Below are 25,324 nucleotides of genomic sequence, written 5' to 3'. Positions count from 1 at the left end.
CATCGATAGATGCATGAAATTTACCTTTCCAGACAGCTAGTGGTTTTTTTGTTGTTTTTTTTTTAAACGGGATCAGACATCAGGCTAGTACGTCTGGTATGGACCCGAAACAACATCTGCTCGCTCACTCACCACACAAGCTCATGCAGTTAAGAAAGAAAGTAAGTCTCACATCATGTACACTTGATGTTGAAATGTTAAAATGGACCTTGTGCAGCTCCTTCTCACTGTGACGTGGTTGTAAACACGTGGACGGGTCATGGCGGACCACTTACGGGAGCTGGTAGAGCACAGTGAAAAGGATGTTTCTGTCTAGTTTAGGGATGGACTGAGGTAAGCTGTGTGCAAGGAGGAGTTGGCACAGTGCGGGCCCATGAGCTCGAGCGACAAGCCGACAATCAAAAGTGAGGAAAACAAAAGAAATGAAAACAACAACAACAACCCTTTCTCTGAGCACATGTTTGGGATATTTGTTAGATGCACTGGAAATCTTGCCTTCTAAAGAGGATTGAAAATGCATCCAAAACCACACCTAGCTTCATACTGTATATTTATATTTTTTGTATGCGCTGTAAATATTCAAAGCATTGACAAGAGGAATATACATTGTCATTTGGCACACGTGGTTCGGACACAAAAGACAGCTTAATAATAAAAAGGGTCCCCAACACTCCAAACAAACCAACAAAATACTACATTACTGTTTAGGGGTGGGGGGTCGCGTTTGTTTTTTTTTGGGAGCATTTCTTTCATCACACATGGCACTCGAAACAGAAGCACCGTGCACAGGTTCACAAAGGGAGCCCAGCAGATTAAAACAAAACACGAATAATAACAATAATCATCGTCATCAGAACCAGAGCTGGACAGGATGCATGGGTCCACGCTCTGCTCACACTCCAGCCCACTCGGGGGCGCCACACACAATCTGGTGAATGGATGGAGGATGGGGCTGGGGTGCGAGTGCCTCGTTGTAAGTGCATTAGGATCAGCGAACAGAGTGCAAAACGTACAAAACACCACTTTGTCCTCCCTGTTCAGCCCAAGAGGAAGGGACTCGGGGCTGGGGGGTGGGAATGGGGGGTTAAAGATGGCGCTGGGCTTGGTTAGTTTGGGGGACAGATGACCTGAGGACAGACACATGCGCACGCACACACAATGGCACACAAAACATGAGGGAGGCCACTCATGCTGAACACATTTTTTTTTCTACTACATTTTTTATACATTTATAAACAAATTCACCAGTTGCCATTTAGGGGGCGCCCACACTAACAGACAGGCAGGCAGACGGACGGCAAGAGTTACCTATTTGGGTATTTTTAAAACCAAAAAATTTGTCTTCCGGTTTTTAGTCAGAAAAAGGCACGACGACAATAGCGAAAAGAGGATATTGTAAGCAAGTAGGAAGGGCAAAAAAGTCTCTGACGAATTCATTGATAAGAATTCTTTGGATTGCGTAGGTTTGTTTGGTGTCCTGAAGTCAAAATTCTGAGCTCATGATGAGAAGTTTCTAACGACCACTAGGCGGCGGCGTGCACTTTATTTAGCCACAACTTGCTCACATTCAATTGTCAATACTCACTCACTAGGCTTTATCAAGGAATTTGTTTTTTGAGAGGAAGGGCCCATGTCTTTTCAGTGTTATCACCTACAATACTTTAAGAGGAAGAGAGGAATGGGGGAGATACATTGTTGGCATACATTGGGGGGGGGCGCTTGTGGGGAAGGATAGTGGCATCTCTTGACAAGCCTGACGCCTGTTGCTATGCCGACCACGGAGAGGGAACGGGAAGAAGAGGGGGTTGGAGGCTTGTACTGGAACCCCCACCCTTTTGGTTGGGTTGGGGTGACGGGCAGGACTTGCTGAAAAGGAGCGAGAGGGAGGCCTCGGCGTGACAGTGCTTCTTTCAGCTTGTGGCCGTCAGCAATTGAAAAAAAAAGACCCACATGCCCCTCTTCTTCCCACTGCCCAATTCATCTTACACACAGAGAGGCTCTCTATGAGCGACTATTATTAACTGCGGCGCTCTGTCAAATTAGCAGGGGATACTTGTTGGTGCTGAGCGTTGACCAATCATAGGACTCGCTGACTCATCTGAGTGACATAACTGGAGGGAGGTAGGAAGGGTGGGTGCGGTTCGTCTTGGTCGTCTTTGTGCCTGTCTGTGCGCGAGGTCCATGACAGTAAAAAGGGGGAGCAGGTAACAATAATTAAGCACAGTTGGAAGAGGTGGCTATAGACGGGAGAGGGTGGGTGGAGATTGGAAAAAAAATCACTGTCTGATGAGGTGATTTTTTTTTTTTAATGGTTAGGCAGGAGTAATCACTAAAAGAGATCTGGATGGGAATGAGAGTGGTTTAATCTCCCCACCCCACTCCCACCATCAGCCCCAAACTACCAATCTGGATCCCCTCCCCCCTTCACTTCTCTTCCTTCTTGACCTCTTCCTTCTTCTCTTCCTCATCCTTCTTGGCCTCCTCCTTCTTCTTGTCATCCTTCTTCTCCTCCTTCTTGCTGTCATCCTTCTTCTTGTCATCCTTCTTCTTTTCATCCTTCTTCTTGTCATCCTTCTTCTTGTCTGCCACCGGTGCCTCTTCCTTCTTCTCCTCCTCGGGCATCGGCTCCGTAATGAGGACCACCTTGCCGATGTTGTTCCTTTCCTGCATCTTTCGCATGGCGTCACCCACCTGCAGAGACAACGAGAGAGAAGAGGGATTGGTTGGTTGGAATGTCCACAACCACAGATTTGGAGGTGCTGATTCCGTGCCCCAAACGCTTCACACTTGGCCGCGAACCGGTCCAGCGAGAGTTGAATATCTCCGGCTTGATAAAGCCAACTGAACAACATTATATGCAAAAAGCAGAGACCGCCCAACCTTTACAATATCAAACCGTATCATGTCATGCTAATATCTCCTTATGAGTCATTGTTACGATTCATAACCCAGCAGGAGGGAGGTCAAAGTTGCTCTCGCATACTGCGTGATTCCACTTGTTGCGCGCCGACGACACCTCGAACCGCCTCCGTCTCTTCATGCCTCCTCTCTCGTCATCACTAACGCGAGGCGGGTGGACCACCTATCGACCGGTGCCACGGCAACAGGGGCCATCTCCTAGCAACCTAAAGCCCTGACGATTTCCTCACTCCATGGGAAATGAAGGAAAGGAGGAGGGGGCTGTAGAATAACCGGTGGCCCTCTAATAAGAATGCGTTAGGATGTGAATGAAGCGGACAAATATTAGGTACACCATCAAAACGGAGCATTATCGTCAATCAAAAGAAAGACAAAATTTGTTGACTTTTTGAGAGGATGGCGTGCACCTAATGAAGAGGCCAACGAGTGTGACTATAAATAAACCCGCTGTGCCATTCCTCGCTGTTATGATTATCGGAAAGGATTAGATCGAGGCATTGACGGAAGGATTCAAGGTGTTGCCTTGTGAAGAACTTCGCCATGCTTTTTTTTTCCCTTTCTCTCCCCTCCCTCTCATCCTCATCTCTGTCTCTTGCATCAGGGACCCCGCCCTAAACCAGACGCGTGCGCACAGACGACAGGGTGTCGCCATGGCAACAAGAGAGGCGGGGAGGAGGGAATCAGAGAATAGGAAAAAAAAAAGGAGGGAGGGTGTAAAAAAAACAGAAGTCTGTTACAGATGGAGAGGCAGAGAAATGTCTGAGGAGAAGAAGAAAAGGATGAACAGCGGGAGGGCGTCATTTCAGAAGATCCAATTGCTGACCGAGTGCCACAGTCTCTTCCCCATTTCCTCACACTTCCATTCATAATGTGCCTTTTGGCAGCTTTCTCCTCATCAACAGTCTGACTCTGTCTGGCCCAGCCTGAGACATTGGCCTCCTTTGTAATGTCGCGGATCGTATCTGACGTCTGACACCAATTTTAACGGAACACCCAGAATTCTTATCCTAAATGGAAATCGCTAGAGATGGCTCCATCACCACCCACCCCCACCCCTATATTTCTAGGGTCTATCGAGCTGGGGCCACCTGCTGTTAGCATCCCACTTCTGATAACTTTATTGAGAAGTGAATTGCACTGGGCGGGCATTCACCTGCTCCAAGTGCCAGGTGGAGTCAATGCGGGGCTTGACCTTGCCCTGCTTGTAGAGGTCCAGGATGGCGTCCAGGGCCTGGCTGATCAGTTCCGTCTCGCCCTCCAGATAGCCTAGGTGGAAGCCGCACACCGACTTGTTGCTCTGGATCAGGTTGAGCGTGTGGATAGAGAACTGGTGGTACCAATTCTTGGCCACGGCCAGCAAGTTCTTCTTCTGACCTGCCAGCATGTTTGCGGCACCTGAAGAAGAAATGCGTCGTTTACGTAGTGCGTCACATCAGGTCCCACATTTGTAGAGCGTACACCCTGGGATTCTGCCACATGACATCTTTGGAGTAGACAGAATGTGCTCCATTGTTTGGTTCTGAATAGTGCTGATAAAGTTGGAAGAGATGGTCCAGGATGAATGAGTGAGGGTGGGATGCCGCACGCAAGGATTTGTGTGCGAAATGAAAAAGCCAGAGCTCTGTTCTCCGCGCATGCCGTCCTCACCCACTCCCATTATGGAGGCCCTTCCCACGGTCCACACATGCATGGACTACATAGGGGGCAGTATAATGCAGTCGTGAAGACACAAACGGAGAAGACTTTCACAACTATCTCTAAGAAAAACAAACATTTTTTTGCCAAATTAAAAAAAATTCTATACATATATAGAAGTTAACTGGTAAATTGATGCTTTGGGAATAAAAGGAATAACCGGTGAGGGTACTAGAACTACACTCTACTGAATTGCTGGTGATCGTTGCAAGCGTAGTTGCTTATCAAGTGTAATCAACTCTAAATATTCATTGAAGGGTAATAAGATACAATTTTTGATGGGATTTTCTTGGTTTGTTTTTAGCACTTTCTTTTGGCTCACGTGTTAAAATTGTTAACCCGGAAACATAATTTCTGTGGAGCAATACGTTTGTCAACGAGGTGCATTTTGCATTGTTTTCCTGACCATAGGTGATGAGTTTGCCCATTGGTTTCAGCAGGTTGTAGGCCTTGTGGGTATCTGATCCTCCAAGAGGGTCCAATACTATGTCGAGTCCTGTATGGGAGACAAAATAAAAGTGCTCATATTAACGTATATGCACAAATAACACACAGCAGAAGGCGGTGGGCATTGATCCAGATATCTAATTAGAGACATTGGGCTCGATTTTCATAGACAGCACAGACAGATCGCTCTCCAAGTGCAAACTTCATGGTGCAGATGTGCTTCCGCCATGTCAAGACTCGAGTGTATGACAGCCGTGTCGGATTCAAAAGGAATCAAAGGAGTTGCTTTAATTGGGCATGATTGAAGTTTTCTGTGACCACACCCACAGCGGCGGAGTAGTGTTTGGGGCTAAAACGTTACTGGATTGGTTTCAATCCATTGAATTTCCCTCCACCCTCTCACCTTTTGGACTGATCTTGCGGACCTCCTCCACGTAGTCCTTGGTGCGGTAGTCGATGGGATGCGTGACGCCGGCCTGGCCGATGGCCTCGTGCTTGCTGGCCGATGCCGTGCCAAAAACTGTGACGTCCTTCACTGTTTTGCACAGCTGTGTGGCCGCCGTGCCTACGCCACCTTGTGGGGAACACAATGGTGTCAAATGTTAAAGGGGGAAGCAAATTGACTTTTAATTGATCCATCATAATCAACGTGACAAGCCTAGATTCTCCGCCCTTCTAAATCTTCTACTCAAAAGCAATGCTCATCTCTCTGATGAAATCATGTCCCAAAAATATTATTAAGACACCTCCGAACTGACTGAGAATCTGTCACCTTGAACAACCCAAGCAACGTATGACATAAAAAGTAATTCCATGCACAAATTTTAAGGCAAATAGAGTCCGCGTGATCGGCGTTATTCATTGTTTAGAACAAGGCAGCACATTTTGGTTTTGTACTTGTAGGTATGCAAAGATCGAATTGTTACACAATCACATTAGGGAGCCTGACACTCCACACAATGAGCTGGCCAAATGATGCATCTATTGCTTTGTTTTCTGGCTTATTCAAGGAATCCCACATGTCTGTTTTTTTCTACCGGTGACACAAAAACAACATGTGGCACATTTTAAGTGGATATCTGTGTTTGCTCTCGCACTGTTTGATAGCGCCATAGCCCTGTTTGCCGAGAAGTAATAGTTTACTGATAAGCGCGAGGTGGGCTGAAAGGGAGGCTGACTGCACAGGACTCGAAGTGAAAGACATCCATAAACGTTATTCATGCCGACTCCGTCTAGCTTTGCGCATCTTATCGCAAAAAGCCTTTGAAAGAGCAGACATTTTTAGTGTGTGTGCGTGTGTGTGTGTGTGTGTGTTTTCCCCCTAGAGAGGTTCTTGTCATCTTTGCAAATATGTGTATTGATGCTGTTCTCATAATGGATATTATGCTAGTGTACCTGGCATGCATTTACACACCAATATTTTACGATCATCTTATTATTATCACCGACTGTCGTTTTGCAGTGGTGGGAGAGTTGTTGCTCTAAAAACTGCCGTGTAAGAGCAGCACAATGGCTCCACTCTCGTTCTCTCTGTGGTGAGCACCCCCCCCCCCGCCAAAAAAAAAAGATGTTGCCAGGGAAACGCGTGCCAAATTGCCAGCAATGAGCGAGCAAAAGGAGACATTTTATTTTCAACGTGAAGCCACAAATATTGTTTTTAATTGACAAAAGACTGTCAGCGTTGTGCTGGAATGTTTGTATGAAACATGAAGCCAAATTATCACACATGTATGTACACAAGGCTCCACTCTCGTTCTCTGTGGTGAGCATCCCCCCCCCCCCGCCAAAAAAAAAAAAAAAAGAGTTCGATTTTCATTCCTAGTTTTGATGTGCTAACCAGTCGACCACCGTGCCGCCAGTTATATTATCACAACAGTAATTTATTTACGTTTTTATTTTTCTATCATTACCGTGGCATTTGTTTGCCGATTGGCCTGGAAATCGACATGATTCTACTGCCGGTTGATGATGTGTGCGACACTATTCTGAGTAGCGTTAAGGTGCCTGTAAGGAAAAAAAAAATGCTACCAAGTGTGAAGAATTTAGGCCATAAGATCAATTATGTTTCATGCAAGCAGAGAAGGTACTATATGGTGATCGTTTTAAAGAATTAATCATATCTTAACACAAATCTGCCGCCGCTGCTGCTGCTGCTGCAATAAATTGTGCGTAAACACCATCGCTCCACATTGGCGCGAAACAAAACGTTGACCTTCCGTCCAGACTTTAAATCAGCGCTCGGCCGACAGCTTAACAAAACAAGTGCGTGACGAACCATCAGATAACTTTGTACAGCGTGGGGACGCGTAAACACGAACTTCCAGTCAGCGGAAGACCCAGAAGGTACCTGTGTCCCCCCCCACTCCCTCCTTTCTCCCCGAGCCCTCCTCTTGAAGAGAACTCCTGACGGTGCGTCACAAGACCTGGGATCCTAGCCAGCGGGCCTCCTTGTGCGCTTTGAACAGACTTCTCTCGCACTCGTGCACACGTGCACAGATCACAGAGTTTAATCTGGGCAAGTATGCTGCCGCTCCAGATGAAAGCTTCATTTGCTCCGTGGAGCCCTCTAAGTCTAGCACTAACGGGGACTCGAATCTTAACCTTATCCCGAAACCGAACCAAAATTCCTCGGACCACCACTGACCACTCTCACCCCGTTATCTGGCTGCAGCCGACCCCGCAATAGGGCAGTGATATCTCATCCTTTTATAATCGATGATCCTATTGACTATCCCATCGAAGAACCGAGTTAACTCCGCCCTCCTTTTTATCCCACCCCCACCCCTAAATCAGTCCTTAACCCGAAGTCCGTAACTATCACCAAACCTTAGATCCACTGTCAAGCCTGAGACAGCAGCCTAAGCGGATTCCTGCTGCTAATCGCATTGGCTCTCTTGAAATCAAATTGAAATGTTTACATTTGTTGTCCGCTTACAAAACATTCACGCATGTTGTTTGTTTTTTTTCCTCCTCAGTCACAGTAGAGCTTTTTGTTTCTCCCCGCCAATCCTGACATACTTCCGTCAGATGAGGAATTTGAGACAAAAACAAGGAGGAATCCACCAACGACACCAAGACGCTGTTGTTTTAGTCGGAGCCCGAAAACAGTGCATTAAAATGCTTGTCGGATTTATCGGAACATGACATTGAGATAAGGTGACTCGTCTGCATCAGCTTGATTAAGACTTACAATATCTTCATTTATATTCAAAGCTTCTGCCAAACTATGAGTGATTGTCATTGCCTCTCTTTGCATTTTTGGGGCCATGTGGGGCTCTTAGCAGGTTAAGCTTGCATATTACAGTACCGGGTAATTTTATACCATTTGACGACCTGCAAACTGTTAAATGATCTTCAAATTTGACAACATTTTGAAAAAAAAAATTACGAATCTATTAACGAAGAATGTTTTATATTTTAACTACTCTAGTCAATAGTCAATTTTATTACCGTTTATCGCCATTTTCTACCGAGTAACATAAATCGAACACAAAATTATTACAATAATAATTATATTAGGTTTGTTGTAGATTTTTTTGATTTGTAAAATTCTTATGCTTTTTGTTGCAAAAATGTAACTTAAATTTTTGGGTAAAAATCTTACTCATGGGCGATTGTTTAATGTATGGATGGATATTACTCATTTTTTGGTAAAAATTCAATTCTACATGTTTTTTGACAGGCAAAATTTGGCCGCGCAAACATGAGGTAACCAAGAAATATACTTCGAGCAACAGATGTTTAGTTTTACAGTAGATCGTATTAATTTTTATCAATGTTTTAAAAGAGGAATTGGAAGTTAGTCGAGCTATAAAGAAACGTCGTCGACCTCAGACTCTTTCCCCATATTCGATTTTATTCATTGTACAAAACACCTCGCTGTACTGAATGTCCTGGTCACTATCTCAATGAAAATGCTTGCGAGCTGAGCCGTGACAGACTTGTTTGGCTGTGTCACTTCCTCTGCATTTTTTTTCTTCTACTTTTACTTGAGGAACTTTCACCCCCCGTCATTTGCTTGCGGCAGCCTACGAAGGAATGAAAATTTAAAAAAAAAAAGAAAAAAGAAAGAACGAAAACAGCTCCCAACGACCGACGGGTTGCGTTACAACTTCAACAAAGCCTTTTATTTCCCCCTCCTTCTCATCGTCTTCTCTGCAGCCCCAGCTCAGATGCCAGAGTGATGGAAGCTTGCTTTTCAACGTGCACTCTTTGCACTGCTATTACTCCGCATTATGTAACCCTGGTATTTTTTTATTTTTTTTTTGTGGGCTGTACAGGCAAAGCTCGGAGAGCAAATTAACGTTGTTTCGCCCTCTCTCAAAACTCTTAGCAGGCAGCATGTGCAGGAAGCCAGTTTGAGTGTGGTGAAGGCAAGCTGCCCATAGATTTCCCGAGGAAGGAATGTCACGCCGGTAATTCAGACTATCTTGTTTGTAAAACAGCATGACTATTTATGGAGGGAACGTGCCTGCCTAAAGCAAAACACATCGATGGCGATCTTGTTGCCCTCTCTTTCTTATGCAACCGATACACGCATAAACGTGCCCACGCCAAGTTTTAATTTTATCTCAAATTTACACCGCCAACGAGGGATTCCCAAACTAACCCTGCGCCCTAATTCTCAACCCCAAAACTAACTCCCAAGTCTAACACTCCCTAATCCCAGCCCTTTGACCCTCCTTATCCCAAACCCCGTAACACTAACCCACTTCTCCTAAGCCTGACACTCCATACACACAGACACTAAAACCCTAACCCCTAACCGTCCCTGGTGATGAAGCGTGACAGTTTAAATTATGTGAATGACTAAAACACACACGCAGGTGTCCGTAATACGCATCCGACACACCTGCCAGTGTGTGCGGTGGTAAGAATGAGGCTAGAAGGAGGGTAGGGAGGGGAGGGTGATGGTTGGTTTGGGTAAACGGGGAGTTTCGGGGGGTTTAGAGACTGCTGGAATGAGAACGCTGGCATGACTAGAGTGGTAGTTCAGAGGTCACCCTGGTTTCCCTTCTCTTAGCAGCACAGCTGATGTGCCGGCGGCCATGCCAGCCAGGCCTGAGGAGCGCTGACGGTTCAACGGCTCTGCCCGAACGACTCCCCACTTTGCTTGGTGATCACAGTGAATTAGCCCAGCATTGCAGACAGTTGCACTTTCTACTGAAGCCTCAGGAGGCTTATCCACGTGAGTGACATTGTGAACTGCTAAATAATGGATGAAAAAAAAAACCACGTGTGCTTAGAGAATACAATGTATAAATGATTGAAAGTAACTTCATGAAAAAAAAAAAACAGCCGTCATTCCTGAATTCTGTCAGTCATAATCTGCCAAACAAAGGAAGCACAACATGCCTGAGGGACTGACTGAGGTCGTGAACGTGTGAACGGGATTTTAAACATCCAAGCAGAGGCTTTGACTAGACGTGACCTACCTAAAATATAAAAGGAATTAAAAAACCCAGAAAACAAAACAACCCCCCCCCCCCTGAAAAATTACACAAAATGTTGAAGAGTGTATGTAACACTCTATAGTATTGGAATGTTAAATAAAACATTTTTTTCCACAAAGTAAATTTTTGTCACACATATGGCCATTGTGTGGGTCATTTTGGTGTGCCTTCGTCATCCGGGTGCAGGACAAGACATAAAGACTCAATTCCTCTCAGCTCATCAGTACGACACTGATATTAGTCATTCCTCATAGAGGATAAATAATCTCTTGTCTGTCTATCTCAAGTCTGTACTTGCAAGTCAAAGCAAAAAAAAAAAAAAAAAAAAAAAAAAAGACCTGTCGGCTTGAATCTCAAAAACATGTCAGTCGAATCACCACTGTACATTTTTAAAAAATCAAATTGTATTTATTTTTATAATACTTAATTTTGTTCCCCAAAAACAAAAATCCTAGTTGTGAATGTGGTCTTTCACAGACAATTGGAATAAAGTGATTCTGATTCTAGTTGTATTTTATTTCAACATTGGTTTAAAAAAGGGAATAAAAATGTAGATTTGTTCAAATTCCACAAAAGTTCTGTTGAAAGAAGGCACTTGGTTTGAATTTGCAGACAATGCTCACTTCCCCTTCTTTATGAAAATGTTTGTTTGTAAACACAAAAAAAATGCCTTGAATATGCAAAGAGAATTTTTGACCACAAAAATATATGCCTCAAACTGTGGCATAATGAAAATCTCAATCATCACTCTGTCTGGGATACAAAGTTACACTTACTGAAAGCAGGAAGTGGTCATAAAATAGCCCAAAGTAAGTCATTGAGCCCTGTATTGCTTGAGATGTTAGGCAGGAACATTGTCAGACTGATGACTTCCAGAGCTTGTGCCTGTGAAATAAAATCTACTCTGGTTGTTTCTGAAATTGTATAAAAGTAGACAAGAAACAAACCATCCTGAGAAAAAAAAGAAACAATTTGACAATATAGTACACAGAAAACACAAACATTAATTTATGAATAACAAAACCAATTAATCCTACCTCCTGATTGTGCCAAACTCCCCAAAACCAGTAATGCTAATACAACATTATGCATGTACCCCCCTGCTCTTTTTGTACATTTGTGAACTGGTATGTCCTAAATATGTCTTTTCTTCAAGTGTCTTTTCTGCGATAGCACTTGACTGACTGACTCCAACTACCACAGACTTTTCTGATGTGTTTTGACTCACTTGGCCAACAAAGACAATTCTGATTCCAACGATCATCCGCATTTACTCTAGCGCGCACATTTCGACATTCTTGCATGAAGCAGCTGCATGGAAGTCTTCCGATTAGGCTACTAGAGCCAGAACGAGATGGCTTTACAACCAGTCCAGATTGAGAACATATGCTTGTGCCTTTCCGTCACGGGAGTCCTGACACAAAACCAAAGTGGCGTCACGTCATCATTGGACCGTATGCAGGAATGTGTAGGGTGGGTGTGGTGCTGTAATAGATGCCAAGCGAAGGGTTCACAAACGCCGGGCACCGGTTCAGGGAGAGGTCAGAGAGGAAAAGCCGGTCACAGTGGATGGCTCTCGCAAAGACAGATCCAAATGTCAGTGGACCTGACCACACCCAAATTCCCTCGGGGGGGGTGACACAAGAGGGTTAGCGAGAATACGTTACGCCAGCGTCGGATATGGCGGAGGTCTTGCCGGGGGAGTAGAGGAGGATGCAGATGTGCGCAACGGCGGGGAAGAGAGGCACGGAGGGAGGAAATACAACAAGCTATTGTTTGGCAAATAAAGAGGACAGCGGTGGCGGTAGGGACATGAGGGAGGCAGCTGAGGACAGTTTACTCTTTCTTGGGCTGGACGAGGTGCTTTTGTGGGTCATGACAGGCTTTTTGAAGACTTTTCACCAAACTTTTTGAAGAAAATGACATTTGTCATTAATTTACACTGCTTCGGTACAGCTGGCTAGCAAAATGCAATCGCCCCATCGCCCGTACAGAAAATGTCGCAACCAGGAACTAACCTCATTAGCTTCACTGGCTAAAATTGCTATCGCCTAGAGGTTGACAATCTTTTGATTTAATGTTGGGCAAAAGCGTAGCCTATGTAAAAATCTGAGGCTCTGGTACATTGTGACTTGCTAGACTGCATTTCTGTCATGTGGCTTTGTGAAATGTCACTTAGCCTTGTTTACACAATTTTCCTTTTTAAAGATCAACAGGTTGGACAAAGACCACACATTACCATCTCCAACATTGATTCTGGCATGTGTTCGAGCATCCCACTCCACATGCAACAAAGACTTTAGGCACAACCTTTGGAATTACAATTAGAAATGAAAACCACGCTCATATTGTAAATATTTATAGAGGTAGTCCTTCACTGGCTTGTTTAAAAATTAGTGAGCAATAGCGGGTAACAGCCACCAGAGCAGATGGTGGCCATCATCGTCCATTTAGTTGTTAGCTGCTACGTTTCTCGTCAAACATGTCCAAATACTTGCCTGCATTGTTCGCATAGTTTAGATTATGACATGATGCTTGAAGTATTCAAAACACAACATTTAAGCAGTTTTAGTTAAATACTTGTAATGCTAATACCATAATGCTAAAACTCGGTGGTTACGAACAGCATGGAGTATCTTGAACTAAACAGTTTTAGGTGAATGCTTGTAATGCTAAAATGCTAACACTGAATACCTCCATGACCAGCAAAATCTAATACAGCTGTACACCGAAAACTAAAACCACAGTAATAAACTAACCGTTCAATAATTAGCTGTGTTCATTGTTTTAAGATTCACAGTGACACTGTGTACATATTCAGTATCATTTACATGTATTTGTTGCAATCTGTCGAGCTTTTTTTATGTTTAGTGTTGATGGAACATCTCTCAGAATAGTCGCTCCGATCATAAATCTCAATGTCGGGATAGGTGGGGTTTCAGGTTTGTGACCTCAATGTTGCATTGTGACTCTGTGTGTGTCACCACGACTTCATTATTTTGCATCCTGGCTCCACCTTAGCCGATAGGGCAGGAATGCAGAGTTGCACGGGCATGCCGCTGCTGTTTATTTGGCTGCTTTCACTTCCGCGCAGTCACCGGATGGCTTGTGACGACCCCCCCTTTCCCCCAAACACCCCCCCTCCAGACACACACACACACGCACACAAATCATCTGATTGGGTTTGGCACTAAAAAAATACAGTACAGTACCGGTATATGCACAATACTTGGAACAGTGACATCAAAGTGGAACTAGTGGCTGTAACAGCGATGTTCCAAATGATCATGTGACGTACCGATTGGTTTTTCATCAAGACCGTAAAATAAGACTATTGGGAGTCATAAAGTACGTAATCAATAATGCTTCCACTGATATAATATTGCTGTATCAGGGCTGTTTCTAATATTTACACCCTGTCACCAAACATCATCGCGAAGACAGATTATTCATGTTGAATTTTTATTAACAATATTTTTACCCTGTAATGATAAATATCAACACAGCGTTCATTTGCATTATTGCCACCATACCCACCTGGGCGAATACATTCAGTTAACTATATGAATCCTCGGGCGTTATTTCCTTGGTAATATTGCAAACATGAAAGTGAAGAAGGTAGCAAGAAAAGACAGCCTCGCTCTTTTGGCGGTACTGTCACCGCCGATACCTTTAATCTCTCTAATCACAGAACATCAGGAACAATTTTTGACAGGTTCAGCTGGTAGGACCTCCCACCGACTCACAGCCTGAGGCACCATATGAGCCCACTGCTGTGTCGATTTCACACTCTGCTCCAAGTACTAGTAGTGGTGTGCTCTGCTGCAATCAAAATACTGTATTGATTTTGATCAGGTCCAGCTTTGGAGGCTGAAGGGAGTTATTTACTGTTAACGTTGCTGAACCTATGGTGGAATATCCAACACTGTAAAATAGACAAATAATGTTCGTCCCTCGTTTTCAAGATCTGAGCATAAGAATAGTAAACAGAAGCAGGGCAAAGAAGCAACAAAGGCGAAAAAGAAGGAATTGGACAGCTATTAAGACAGAACAGCGGAGCCAATTCAGAATTTCTGCTCGACAGGGGAGTTTATCACCTCTTTTCAAATTTATGATTGATTGTACATACAAAAAAAAACCCTCTTAAAACTGCTAACATTTCGGGTGATGATTACACTGAACTACAAATAAGTCATGCTAGTAATGTAGCAGCCGTAGCTAACGTGGACTTGTTTACAGTGCTAATACTAGCTAAGTATTGGTAGCGCTGCTATTTTGTTGAAGCTGGATTTGCATTCTTTGTGACTATTTAACACATGCGTGCTTTGTGTTAAATACAAAGCTTAAGCCAGGAAACTAGATAGCGGTGTTTGAGTGACTTTAGTCGGAGATTCAGAGGTATTCGTGAAGTGAAGTTATATTCAAATCTTGCTAGCAGTTCTAAGACTGCAAAGTTCCCCTTTAACAGCCTCAATTGACAAGTGCCATTTAGATTCGACTGTACATCGCTGATGTACTTTTTGTAATGACAGTTGGCAGGCCTTCCCTGAAAAACTGCCTCAGCTATCCTACCACATCTCCCAGCCTCCCTCCATGAGAAAACCACATTCTGATGACACTGTCCGTGAAAGACTGAAGTCTGATCCCCGTATGGCTTTCCCGGAGATGCGAGACATCAGCTGCATGCAAACATTTGTGATGCAGGCCGTCGCTCATTTCCCAGGAAACAACGTTGCATTGGTTTCTACTCTAAACTGGATACACCTGGGCAGAAACGCGGCTCCAATTTCATTCCTGGCCTCTCGTCTCGTTCCATGTCCACCCACACTCTGTCCCCAGCGCCTCTGGATCCTGTTCCTGCAACAACTCCCTCACCACAGTCAGAGGACGAAAATTCAACAGGCGGCTAAGTAATGCATTTTCCTGCTCTCCAGCTGCATGGAGCTGCAGCAAAATCAAATGTTCTCATTGGGCTTGCTGCTTTACACCCCAAAACAGGTGTGAACACTTCCACTAGCCACCCCAGCTTTCTCCCACCAAAGCCCATTCCCAACTTTAGCCTCCGTGAGGGCGATCCTAATGTAACCCATGGAATTTGGCGGATTTCAACAAGATCTTGCTGTGGAAATTCCATGTCTTGACTCAATGGAGGCACAGTAGCATTCACTATTTGACTAAATAAATTTCCCCAGTGTGGGACAAATAAAGGATATCTTATCTTAATCGACTTATTTACTGCCTAAACTGGCATCCAGAGAAATCGAAACAGGAAGTCAAAGACTGTACTGCACCAAAAAAGTTGGTTAAAGAGGGCGAAGCAATGCAATAATCTTGCCAAGTGGTGTAAGGTTCCTCAGGGATGGTGACGTATTAATGAAAGGTTCAATATGTCAATGCGGAATTGTCACAAGGCCTCCATCACATGCCGGCATGGCTCATAATTCTCAACATATTTAGTTGCAGTTGGCTTTCAAAACTTGACTGTGAAGCAGCTCACCACAGAGCCTCAGGCTGTTTTCTTTATCTTGTTGGCATCTTTTGAGAAAAAAAACAACATGCGTTTGTATTTTCCGATGGCTAACATTCCCAAAATGAATATATAAAGTCAAAGGCACTTGACAACGGAATGTTCATATTCCACATCAAGTACATTGCGAAGAAAGTATCGATTTGCTTTGCCTTAAGTCCTTTTAAAGCACTACGCGTCATTCCTACCTGCGGCTGAGTGGATGAGGATGCTCTGGTTGGGCCGCAGGTGACCGAAGTCAAACAGCATCATGTAGGCGGTGATGTAGTTGACCGGTATGGCGGCGGCCTCCTCGAAGCTCATCCCCTCCGGCATGAGGAAGGTGTGGTTGGCGGGCACCGCCACCACCTCTTGCCACAGGCCGAAGCGACTCAGCACCATCACCTGGTCGCCCACCTGGGAAACAATGACAAGTACGTGGATGAAAAGACTATAACGGTGATGACTAATGTGAAAAGAAAAAAAAATAATACAGTCGTGAGAGATTATCAGGTATGCTACAGGAAATGATGAAATGTCCCCAAAATGGTCCTAAAGCACGTGCTGCCGCTAAAAACCTCACTATATTTCTTCTAGGCCTTTAACAGAACCACGGGTTGGAGCTTATCCAGTTTTTTTAATAATTCAGACCCAGAGCCAGGTTAGTATCGGGGCTCGGTACCCATCCTTATTCAACATACTTCCTTGACACCAATGACTACAAGCCAAGGCTTTGGTTAACACTGGAAAAAAAATGTCAATCGTATTTTGGTGACATTTTTTTTTGTTTATGTGCCATGAGATTTTTCCGAATGTAAATGATGTGCCTTGGCTCAGTTAAGGTTAGGGAAACTGTGGTTGATCTGTCGTTGAGCTTTAATGATGGCCAGGTTTCATCCATTCTGCTTTCTGTTCCTATTTATTTTTGGCGGTGTGAGCGCTCGAATTCTTGCCTGGGCTCACTTGCAATCAGCATTACTGGCAGGACGGGTGCCAAGCATTTCCGCCGCTGACATTGCAGCGTGTTTTGACTCTTAAGATGGCCGCAAAAAAATACTTTATCAGCACGCCAACGCGTCAGTTTTAAAGTGATACACTCACAATTGATTAAGTTGGATGCAACGTCAGCCTTAAATTTAGATGGAAACGGAGCCTCGTATCGGGCTAATACATGAATCCGTGGTTTTTACAGTGAAAGCCTTTTTTGACAGGGCCTGGATCCTGCCCCCGTGGGTGGTTTTTTGGTCACCACAAGGACAGACATGCAAAAATGCAGCCCAGCCTTGAAGGCTTTGCTCTGCGCAAAAGAATGAAAAACAGAGACAGCGCTTTTGCAACTCTTGTTTGTTGTCTTGCGCCGAAAGGGGGAAAGCTACAGAGCGCTGCAAAAAGGCAAAATGAGGTGACACAGAAAGTGTTTTGTGACAATCCAGATTACACGCTGGTTAATATACACATACAAGCTTCATCACTGTTCCATACATTGTTTCAGTCATTTAGGTTTGAGGATAAAATATTTACGACACAATTTATTGTATTCATAACTTGGATATAAGCGTGGAGCCTAAGTTTTATTTTTTTTTTCGTTTTGAGCCTTTTTGACCCTTTGGGACCACCTAATTTAAGATCGGGTCCAATAAAATCAGTCAAAACAGTCCTACATGTCCGAATAATTAAATCTTGCCTATCCCGAGAGTCTAACCTGCTGGAAAGTGCCTCAATCTGCCTTCTATCCTAAACTGCGAACTTTGTCTGGTGCATTGAGGCTCCGCATCCAATGTGTCACTTTTATCGAACCGTAAAACCATAGCATGATTGTCAAGGAACGAGCCGGTTGCCTCGCCCCCGTTCGATGACTTTGTGCATTGTGGTGACAAAGACTTGCATCCATGTGTATGTAGAAAATGACTGCCTTTGTCAAAGTGGGTAAGTGCGGGTATGTACACTCTTTTTGAATTGTTTCAGTCATGTCGGGGTGTCTGACGAATTACGATGCATCGTTCATTGATGAGGTCTTTAGCGCATAAGCGTGTAAATGTGTCAAATTGCTGTCCACTTCCTCTTTGTTGTCACTCGGTTCTTATCAAAGCAGGATCCGCCACTGACTGCGCAACGAGCTTTTGCTGTAAACTTCCCTGTTGCGCCGCCACTGCACAGTCCAATCAGGAAGGCCCGCTCAAGGGACACAGGAAACAGAGACAACTGCGGCCTTCGAGCCCTCTTCCTGTTTTCTTCCTCCTTTTTATAAAAGACTCTCCCTCCTACTTTCTGCAATCCTCACTTTTTTTTCTCTTCCCTTCTTTCTCTTTCACTTCCCGACCCCAAAACAACTTTCGAACATTTTGCTTCTCCATGAGTATGCGTCCCCTCCTGTCTTTCGATTTCTTAATCCCCGACTGTCTCATGCTCTAAGACTTCGTCCTCCCTGTCAAGCAGACAAGACAATGGGGGCCCATCTTCTCTCCCCCCACTCCCCTGGCTTCCCTCCACTCATCATCGGCCCTGCCAGGTTTCTTCCCCATGGCTGAGCAGAAGACAAGCGGCTCTCCTCCTGGGAACAAACCCGCTCCATTCGGCCCCCTCTAATGGTCCGGAGGGAGCCATGCGCCTTTCTGTCTATCAGCTCCAATTAGAGACAGCTCCCCTCTTTCTTCCTTCTCTATACAAATGGCGCTTTCCCTTTTCCAATCCTTTGTTCGAACATGCTGATTCTGGAGGGGTGTGCTTGAACGCATTGGGCCCGCTGGTTCACTTGGTAGAACAATGCAAGACAGCGGTAGTCGTGGTGGTGGAGGTGGTGCTGGTGACGGCATTTACGGGAAAGCGACATGACTCAGACAGCCATTTCAAGCGCTTCTTCTTCTTATGTGCCCACGTACAGCATGTGAGGAGCACTCAAGGCCAAGTGAGACAGCCTTGTGACACTTGCAAAACACACACGTGCATGCGCACTCACACGCACACACACACACACACACACACAGGTCTATGCATGCATGCTTAAGCACATTTTTGGGCATCCAGCACAGTCACTGTCGGGGTCAACAAAGACGCTTCCAGTTAGCCGCATATGCGTTAACTGACTTCATCAAACGGTGATTCAATTTGGGGGCAGTATGCAGGTCAGCGGCTTTGTAGGTTGACGAGCTCAGCGGAAAACCAAGGATTTTTGGCCAAGGCCATATGAAGCAAGGTTTTAAATTTGGTTTGGAGTTTTTTTTTTTTTTTTTAACTTCTCTTGTTGCATTGTTAACTTCTTCATGGAACCAATCTTCGATTTATTGTTTTATATGTCAAAGTGGCATAGTAGATAAAGAGTGGCTGTCGACACAATGCGGTGGCTCCATTAATTCTTTGGCAAAGTATGCTTGGTCACTTTGTGATAATGGGGGAATAAAATGGGAAGAACACAAAAAGCTTCAATCCAACAATTGTATTTCTATAGTATAAAATGTATGCAGTACTATTTAGTGGAAGTAGTAGCGATCGTCAGTGAAAATAATTTTGCAACGGGGCAGGAGATGAGGAACTGTAGAATGATTTAACAGGTGTAAACTATGTCTCAAATGTGTGAATCCATCCATCCATCCATTTTCCGATCCGCTTTATCCTCACAAGGGTGGCGGCGGGGTGCTGGAGCCTATCCCAGCCGTCTTCGAACAGTAGGCAGGGGACACCCAGAACCGGTTGCCAGCCATTCGCGGTAAATGTGTGAAAATAAATGGAATTCACGAAGGTGAACGCACCCTCGCACCACCTTTTTCAAACGTGGATGCTTCCCATGTCTAAGAATCGTGTTTTGTATTCGGACTCATTTGGGCAAATAGCAGAGTAGGACCCTGAAGTGGCCAACTTCCTGTTTAATGTTCATGTGTCTAACTGGTTTTTCTAACTGGCTGATTTATTTATTTATTTTTATATTCCATGCATTTTTCACCAGGATGCATGTGCATGAAACACTGAGTGACTCTATATGTGAAAGCCCCTCCTCCCCAAAAAAAGAGGCAAATCATTTGCTGTATGACTGATATTAATGTCCTAGATGGCAATGTCACTCCATCTGGTCGCCAAGGTGTTGCACTGCTGCATCATAAGATGTAACAATGAGGGGCCACGCCCTGTTTGCATGCAGCAGCAATCGCCGTTCTAAGGAACCCCCTAGGCGCTGCTCTTTTGTACTTCACTGGTTTTATTATGCAAATAAAAAGCACTGTTACACTTCACTTATGTTCGGATTATGCAGTCAGTAAATAAGAATCGGACAGCACATGGATAAGGTTGAGCGGGGATATCGTAACTGACAAGGGGAAGAAGATGGAGTGGTCTTTGTAGAAAAGAATGGAAATTTAGATAAAAGGGAGGGCTGGAGGAAATACCAGAATGACAATGCGAGCCAGGGGTAATTGAGAACATATGGGTGAGATCCGACCAATAGTTGCAAAGGGCTTGGAGTGTGGAATGGAAAAAAAAAGGGGAATAAAAAGTGCTGATGCGCTGCGTCACAAGAGTTTCGATGTGATTCGTGATTTTTTTTTTCCCCCTTGCTTACTCATTGTCACACTTTTCCTAAAAAAAGGCTCCTTCTTAGCTCATTCTGGATGACTCGTCGCCAAAGTCTAACCATCAGGGGACTTTTTAAGTGTTGCTGTGCTTAGTGAAATACAAGAAGACAAACAAAGAAGGCGCCAAAAGAGAGCGTGCAGCATTCATCGCCTTCTGCAACGTAAAAAGGAATTTGAATTCAAACTTCAGTGCAAGTGGCGCTTTGGGCCTTCTTTTTTTTTTTTTTTTTTTTTTTTTGCTGATGTCAAACACTTTTTCTATTACTTTAGCAGGCAACCGGCGCAGGGACCACACTGGACTCATCCACATAACCTCAGTGTAAAGCCGCACGCCAGTCACTAATTAATTAACCGCACTTCCATCAAGTCGTACGAGTCGAGTTTGGTTTGGAAGAATACATCCAAGCGTGAGAGCAATATCGGGCTCACAGCACGGCAATGCCGTGAAGTTTTTGGGCATCAGGGAAACCATCAAAAAGACAAAACACATTCCTCTACTGAAGTGAAAAATATTGTGGAGTGTCATTTGTGGGGTTTTTTTCTTTTATTAGATGGCAAGTCACTTCCTGTTTCGGGGATGCTGACCATGCAACCTTTGACACAGCGGCAGGACGTTTCCACCAAAAGGCAAAAAGAAAGAATAAGTTACTCCGAAAATAATTTGTCCCTCTGTTTGTTCGGATGTTCCGATGTTTGGAAATAGACCCTCCCATTGTAATGTGGGGTGGGAACAAACACTGTTTTAGGCCATTTGTTTGTTCAAAAGCAAGTTACTTCCTGGTTCACAAAGAGGTCATAGTTCTGTTGAACCAATTTCTTAATTGATTGTTTTTTTTATCCATTTCTTTTTCAAAATTTAACTGGGTTCCTTCGCAATATACATTTAATCTGGTCAGACAGTTTTGCTGAAATTGATTCTTTTTTTTGTAATCCTGTGAGCTAACTACTTGTTACCAAGTGTGGCTACATAGATTAGCATAGCTAGCCATCTTGGCGTAGGCAACAATTCAGGGCATCTTAGAATTTTGTGTTCTGTCTTCTTGGCATCGACAATCAGTATTTTTGGTACGTTTCACAATGTTTGGCGCAGCAAACGTGGGAAATCGCATACTTGTTACCATTTGGGTGTAAGTCATAGCCATTTGGAGGCTGTTTATTACATGTTTGTGGCTTGAAAGCGGCTGTTGCTTTCTGTTACGCTTTCACAACAGCATGTTTTCAGTTGCGTCCTGCATCATAGGCTTGCTGTCAGAAAGTCTTTCAAACATGTGGTTAGAGTTGTGAAAGTTCCTCTGAGGAACCTAAAATCAAAGCCAGTCCTCTCTACTAACCCAGAGAAGAAAAAAAACCCAACAACAACAACAAGAGCTGCTCAGACCCAACCAAGCTCCACTTTTGCCTTTGGGTGGTCGGCAACATTTTCTTCGTCAAAGTGCCAAAAGATCTCATAGATCTCTTTCCATTAGCTAGATTGCCTCATAATTCTATAAGCGAGGGCGTAGGCGATGACAAGCCGTGTTGTTTGCGTGTTGACCTTTAAATCCAATCAACATGACTGACAATGTGGAAAGAGCCTATTGGGTATTTCAGCACTCAAAAGGTTGCCGGCTCTACTGTGGTGTCCGGCTGACCCGTCACCAATTGTAATCCAATTAGGCGCCAGCGATGCCCCCCTTTTCCCTCCCCATCCCCTCATGTCGGTTTAACCCACCACGCCCACACAAACTGTTCGTTTAAAACATCGTCAAGGGGATCGACATTTATGTCATGTGAACAAATAGGCTCTGATGACAAAACGAGTGAGTCATTGACGGCTTCATGGTAGCCTGTTTACTTTGTGGTTTAATTGACTAAAACTAATGGTGATGATGCCATTGAGTGTATGACTTATCACGTTTAGTGTCAATTTACACTGTGAGGACCACCTGTTCCCATTCCAGATATGTGCCATCTACCTAAAATAACAGTCAAACAAATGGACTGTGACTAAAATGTGGCTAACAACACTGTAGAACACTAATTTATCCTCCCTGCTCCCCCCTCCATATTGGTGTTTAAGTCAATCAGGACTAAACTTAAAAACACATATGCTAACATGGGCTAATATGTCTTAAAAACGGCTTATACATGCTACATGTGTCTGGTCTGATTGGGGTTTAGAGCAAAGTACAGCTGAAACTACACATAAGCTTCTATTGAATATACTTGATCGTGAAGGCACACGGTTTTGTGTTTGCTTAGTAACCTTTTGGTTATAAATACAAAGTGACAGCCACTCCACAAATGTAAAGTTGATCATTTATAGAGAAGCCGTTATGTCCAGTATAGTATGGTACTGTACACTGTCTTATAAGCATGGTGTGGCCACATGGGTTAACCACGCCCCAGTTATTCTTCATCAGCCAACTCTCAGCCTCTCACAATAATTAGGCCAATGTTCTGTGATGGCTCAACCCCACAAATGGGGATTTTTCCTCCCGATTCAAAGACAAAAAGAAGACAGTTGCACAACAAGGATGCAAAGAGTGGCCAAGTGTCTGTCTGTCAAATGCCAACTTATTCTATTTGCTCATTGAAATGAACTCGTGTTTTGCCATTTTGGTTGAATAATGGCGAGTTAGTGAATACATCAAGGGCGAGGTGGGGCTCATTTTGCTGCACCTTGCTAATCTCGGTGCGCCACTGCTTCACCTAACAAAAGGCGTCAATAACTCCAGCTCCCCTACGGTTGTCAAACCAGACGAAAGCACGGCACCCGGTATCCAGCGTTAACAAAATAAAATGCCACGTGAAATTGTTGGAGTCCATTTGACGTCAAATGCCTACAAAAGCGTCGTTCATGACCATAAAAATCTTAAACGTGTGAAACTACGCTTAAAATCGCTATTTTGTCGAATCTGGCGACAAATATATCAAACCTGACGTTCAATTCTCTTGACACATGGTGACTATTTTGAACGCACAACTTAATTTCCGGTTATATCCCGGATATACCTCGGGAGCTTGACGCGGCTGTATTCCACCCCCCTGGCGCACCGCGTCGAAACGCAATTAAAGACTATCTTGCAAATACAAATTAAACTTCTAAACATAACAAAAACGCCTTAATTTGCCTTTTGCTTTCGCCAAACTAGACAACTTTATTGAGCTTACGTCGCGTTCGCTAAAAGTTGCCGTGAGGCAAAGTGACAGCAGCAAAGAGTGAGTGAATGGCGCGAGGGGCGTGGGCGGGTCGCCCGTTATCCCCTGGCCGTTGTAGGCAACCTGGACCATCAATTTCGAGAAGCATTCGAATTCCATGCAAATTTAGAGACTCTAACTCACCGATGCATCCGTCTTTGCACCATGTGGAACAACAAGTGTTTTCTCTCTGTCTACAATATGCACCTAAGGCAGGACAAATTGTATTTTTGGGACGTAAATGCCCTTTTTTTAGTTGGATTATGACGACAGAGTCGGACGGAGTCAATGCATTAATCAAGAAAATCATCATACTGTCCAGCATCGAGCAGCCGGACACGCCCATGTAAAAATCGACAGCATGCACGATCAAGATGTGTAGCATTTCATTCTCTCGTTTACGTATTTGTAAAGGTGGAATGGATTCATTTGTGCTTACTTTTCTGTCCGTCACCTCCTCCCCGACAGCCTCCACCACCCCGGAGCACTCCATGCCGGGGCTGACCGGCGGTGACGGAAGCCTGTCGTAAAGCCCCTGGCGCGCCATTAGGTCGGCGAAGTTGAGCCCGCACGCCTTGACTCGCACCTGGACCTCGGCCGCCTTTAGGGACGGTTTGCCCTTTTTCACTTGCAGTTTGACTTTGTCGTAGCCGCCGTAGCCGGTGAGCACCAGGGCGCGATACGTGAACGCCTCTTCTTCGGGGACCTTCTCGGTAGTCGCTGTCGCCGGGGCAGCTGCGTCCGCCGCAGTCGCGGACGCGTCAGCAGCCCCGGCGGCCGCAGGCTCTACCTCCGTCTTGGGCTCCTCGGTGGGTTTGGAATCTTGTTTCTGGTCCACGGCGTTCTGCTGCTGGACAGGTGCGTCTTCTCCAGACATGTTTGCAAATAAGATTTGGAAAGGTAAAGACAGTAACTTGTTTTTCTTTAAAAAGTGTGCGTGAACGTGGAGTGGTCTTGCAAAATAAAATAGGGTTGCACGGAGTCTTTTCTTGCAGCAGTCACTAAAAAAAAGCGACACAGTGTGCTGACCGGTGGAGAGGAGTGGTGGCTGTCAACGCCCGGCTCAGGCAGTGAGAGTGAGTGGGACGAGACGGAGGCCGACTGGAAAACACGGAGAGCTCGGAGAGCTGATCAAATTCGCGGATTCCTGCGTGCGTGATTGGCTGGATTTGGGTTTGCAATGGGTCGGGCTTCGACGCCAATCTATAAACCATTGTAACAGCCATATGGATTGCAAAATAAACAAATCAGTCGGATAAGGACACATTCTGTTGAGATGCCACATTTCTGTCTTGAGGCTACCAAATCTATTGGGTCACAGTCTTGGTATTTGGGGAAGAACAACTTTTAATTGACCGTCATGCTCATTTCGCTGGGTACACACACACACACACACACGCACACACAAGCTCTGACGCCGATATGGACAGTTTATATTCTTCAATGACTCAAATGTGCTTGGTTTTGGAACTTGGGGAAAAAAGCCCACGTGAGTGCAGGAAAAATATTAGAAACACAAATTAGGGGTACAAATTAGTCTTACACCACTGCAAACTACAGTA

General features: G+C 44.6%; 1 protein-coding gene and 1 long non-coding RNA gene across 2 annotated transcripts; one reads left to right on the top strand and one right to left on the bottom strand.

Annotated features, from left to right (window-relative positions):
* Positions 1–537: 537 nt before the first annotated feature.
* On the bottom strand, positions 538–24,639 carry vat1 (vesicle amine transport 1). The gene is made up of 6 exons (XM_086133228.1): positions 24,202–24,639; positions 16,230–16,437; positions 5,465–5,635; positions 5,021–5,110; positions 4,073–4,314; positions 538–2,691 (listed from the first exon to the last, which is right to left on the bottom strand). Exons 1-6 carry the CDS (start codon positions 24,637–24,639, stop codon positions 2,425–2,427), a joined length of 1,416 nt encoding a protein of 471 aa, XP_085989354.1. The 3' UTR covers positions 538–2,424.
* LOC147192732 (uncharacterized) lies at positions 5,631–24,743 on the top strand. Its single transcript, XR_015103224.1, has 2 exons — positions 5,631–10,249; positions 24,231–24,743. It is a non-coding gene; the product is annotated as an uncharacterized LOC147192732 (long non-coding RNA).
* The last annotated feature ends 581 nt before the right edge of the window (positions 24,744–25,324 follow it).

Source organism: Hippocampus guttulatus, chromosome 16, assembly GCF_054856545.1.
Source record: "Hippocampus guttulatus isolate MCC_2025c chromosome 16, RoL_Hgut_1.0, whole genome shotgun sequence".
NCBI classification, from domain to species: domain Eukaryota; kingdom Metazoa; phylum Chordata; class Actinopteri; order Syngnathiformes; family Syngnathidae; genus Hippocampus; species Hippocampus guttulatus.
Note: the sequence above shows the minus strand (reverse complement) of the source record. Positions and strands in the feature narration are given on the sequence as shown.

What these genes read in the sequence shown, in the direction of transcription:
- vat1 (XM_086133228.1), bottom strand. Translation starts at nt 24,639, where the DNA reads ATGTCTGGAGAAGACGCACCTGTCCAGCAGCAGAACGCCGTGGACCAG. An exon ending in GGGCAAACTCATCACCTATG is followed by an intron (nt 4,315 to 5,020) that starts GTCAGGAAAACA and finishes TTTCTTCTTCAG; the next exon opens with GTGCCGCAAACATGCTGGCA. An exon ending in CCACCTGGCACTTGGAGCAG is followed by an intron (nt 2,692 to 4,072) that starts GTGAATGCCCGC and finishes TTGTCTCTGCAG; the next exon opens with GTGGGTGACGCCATGCGAAA.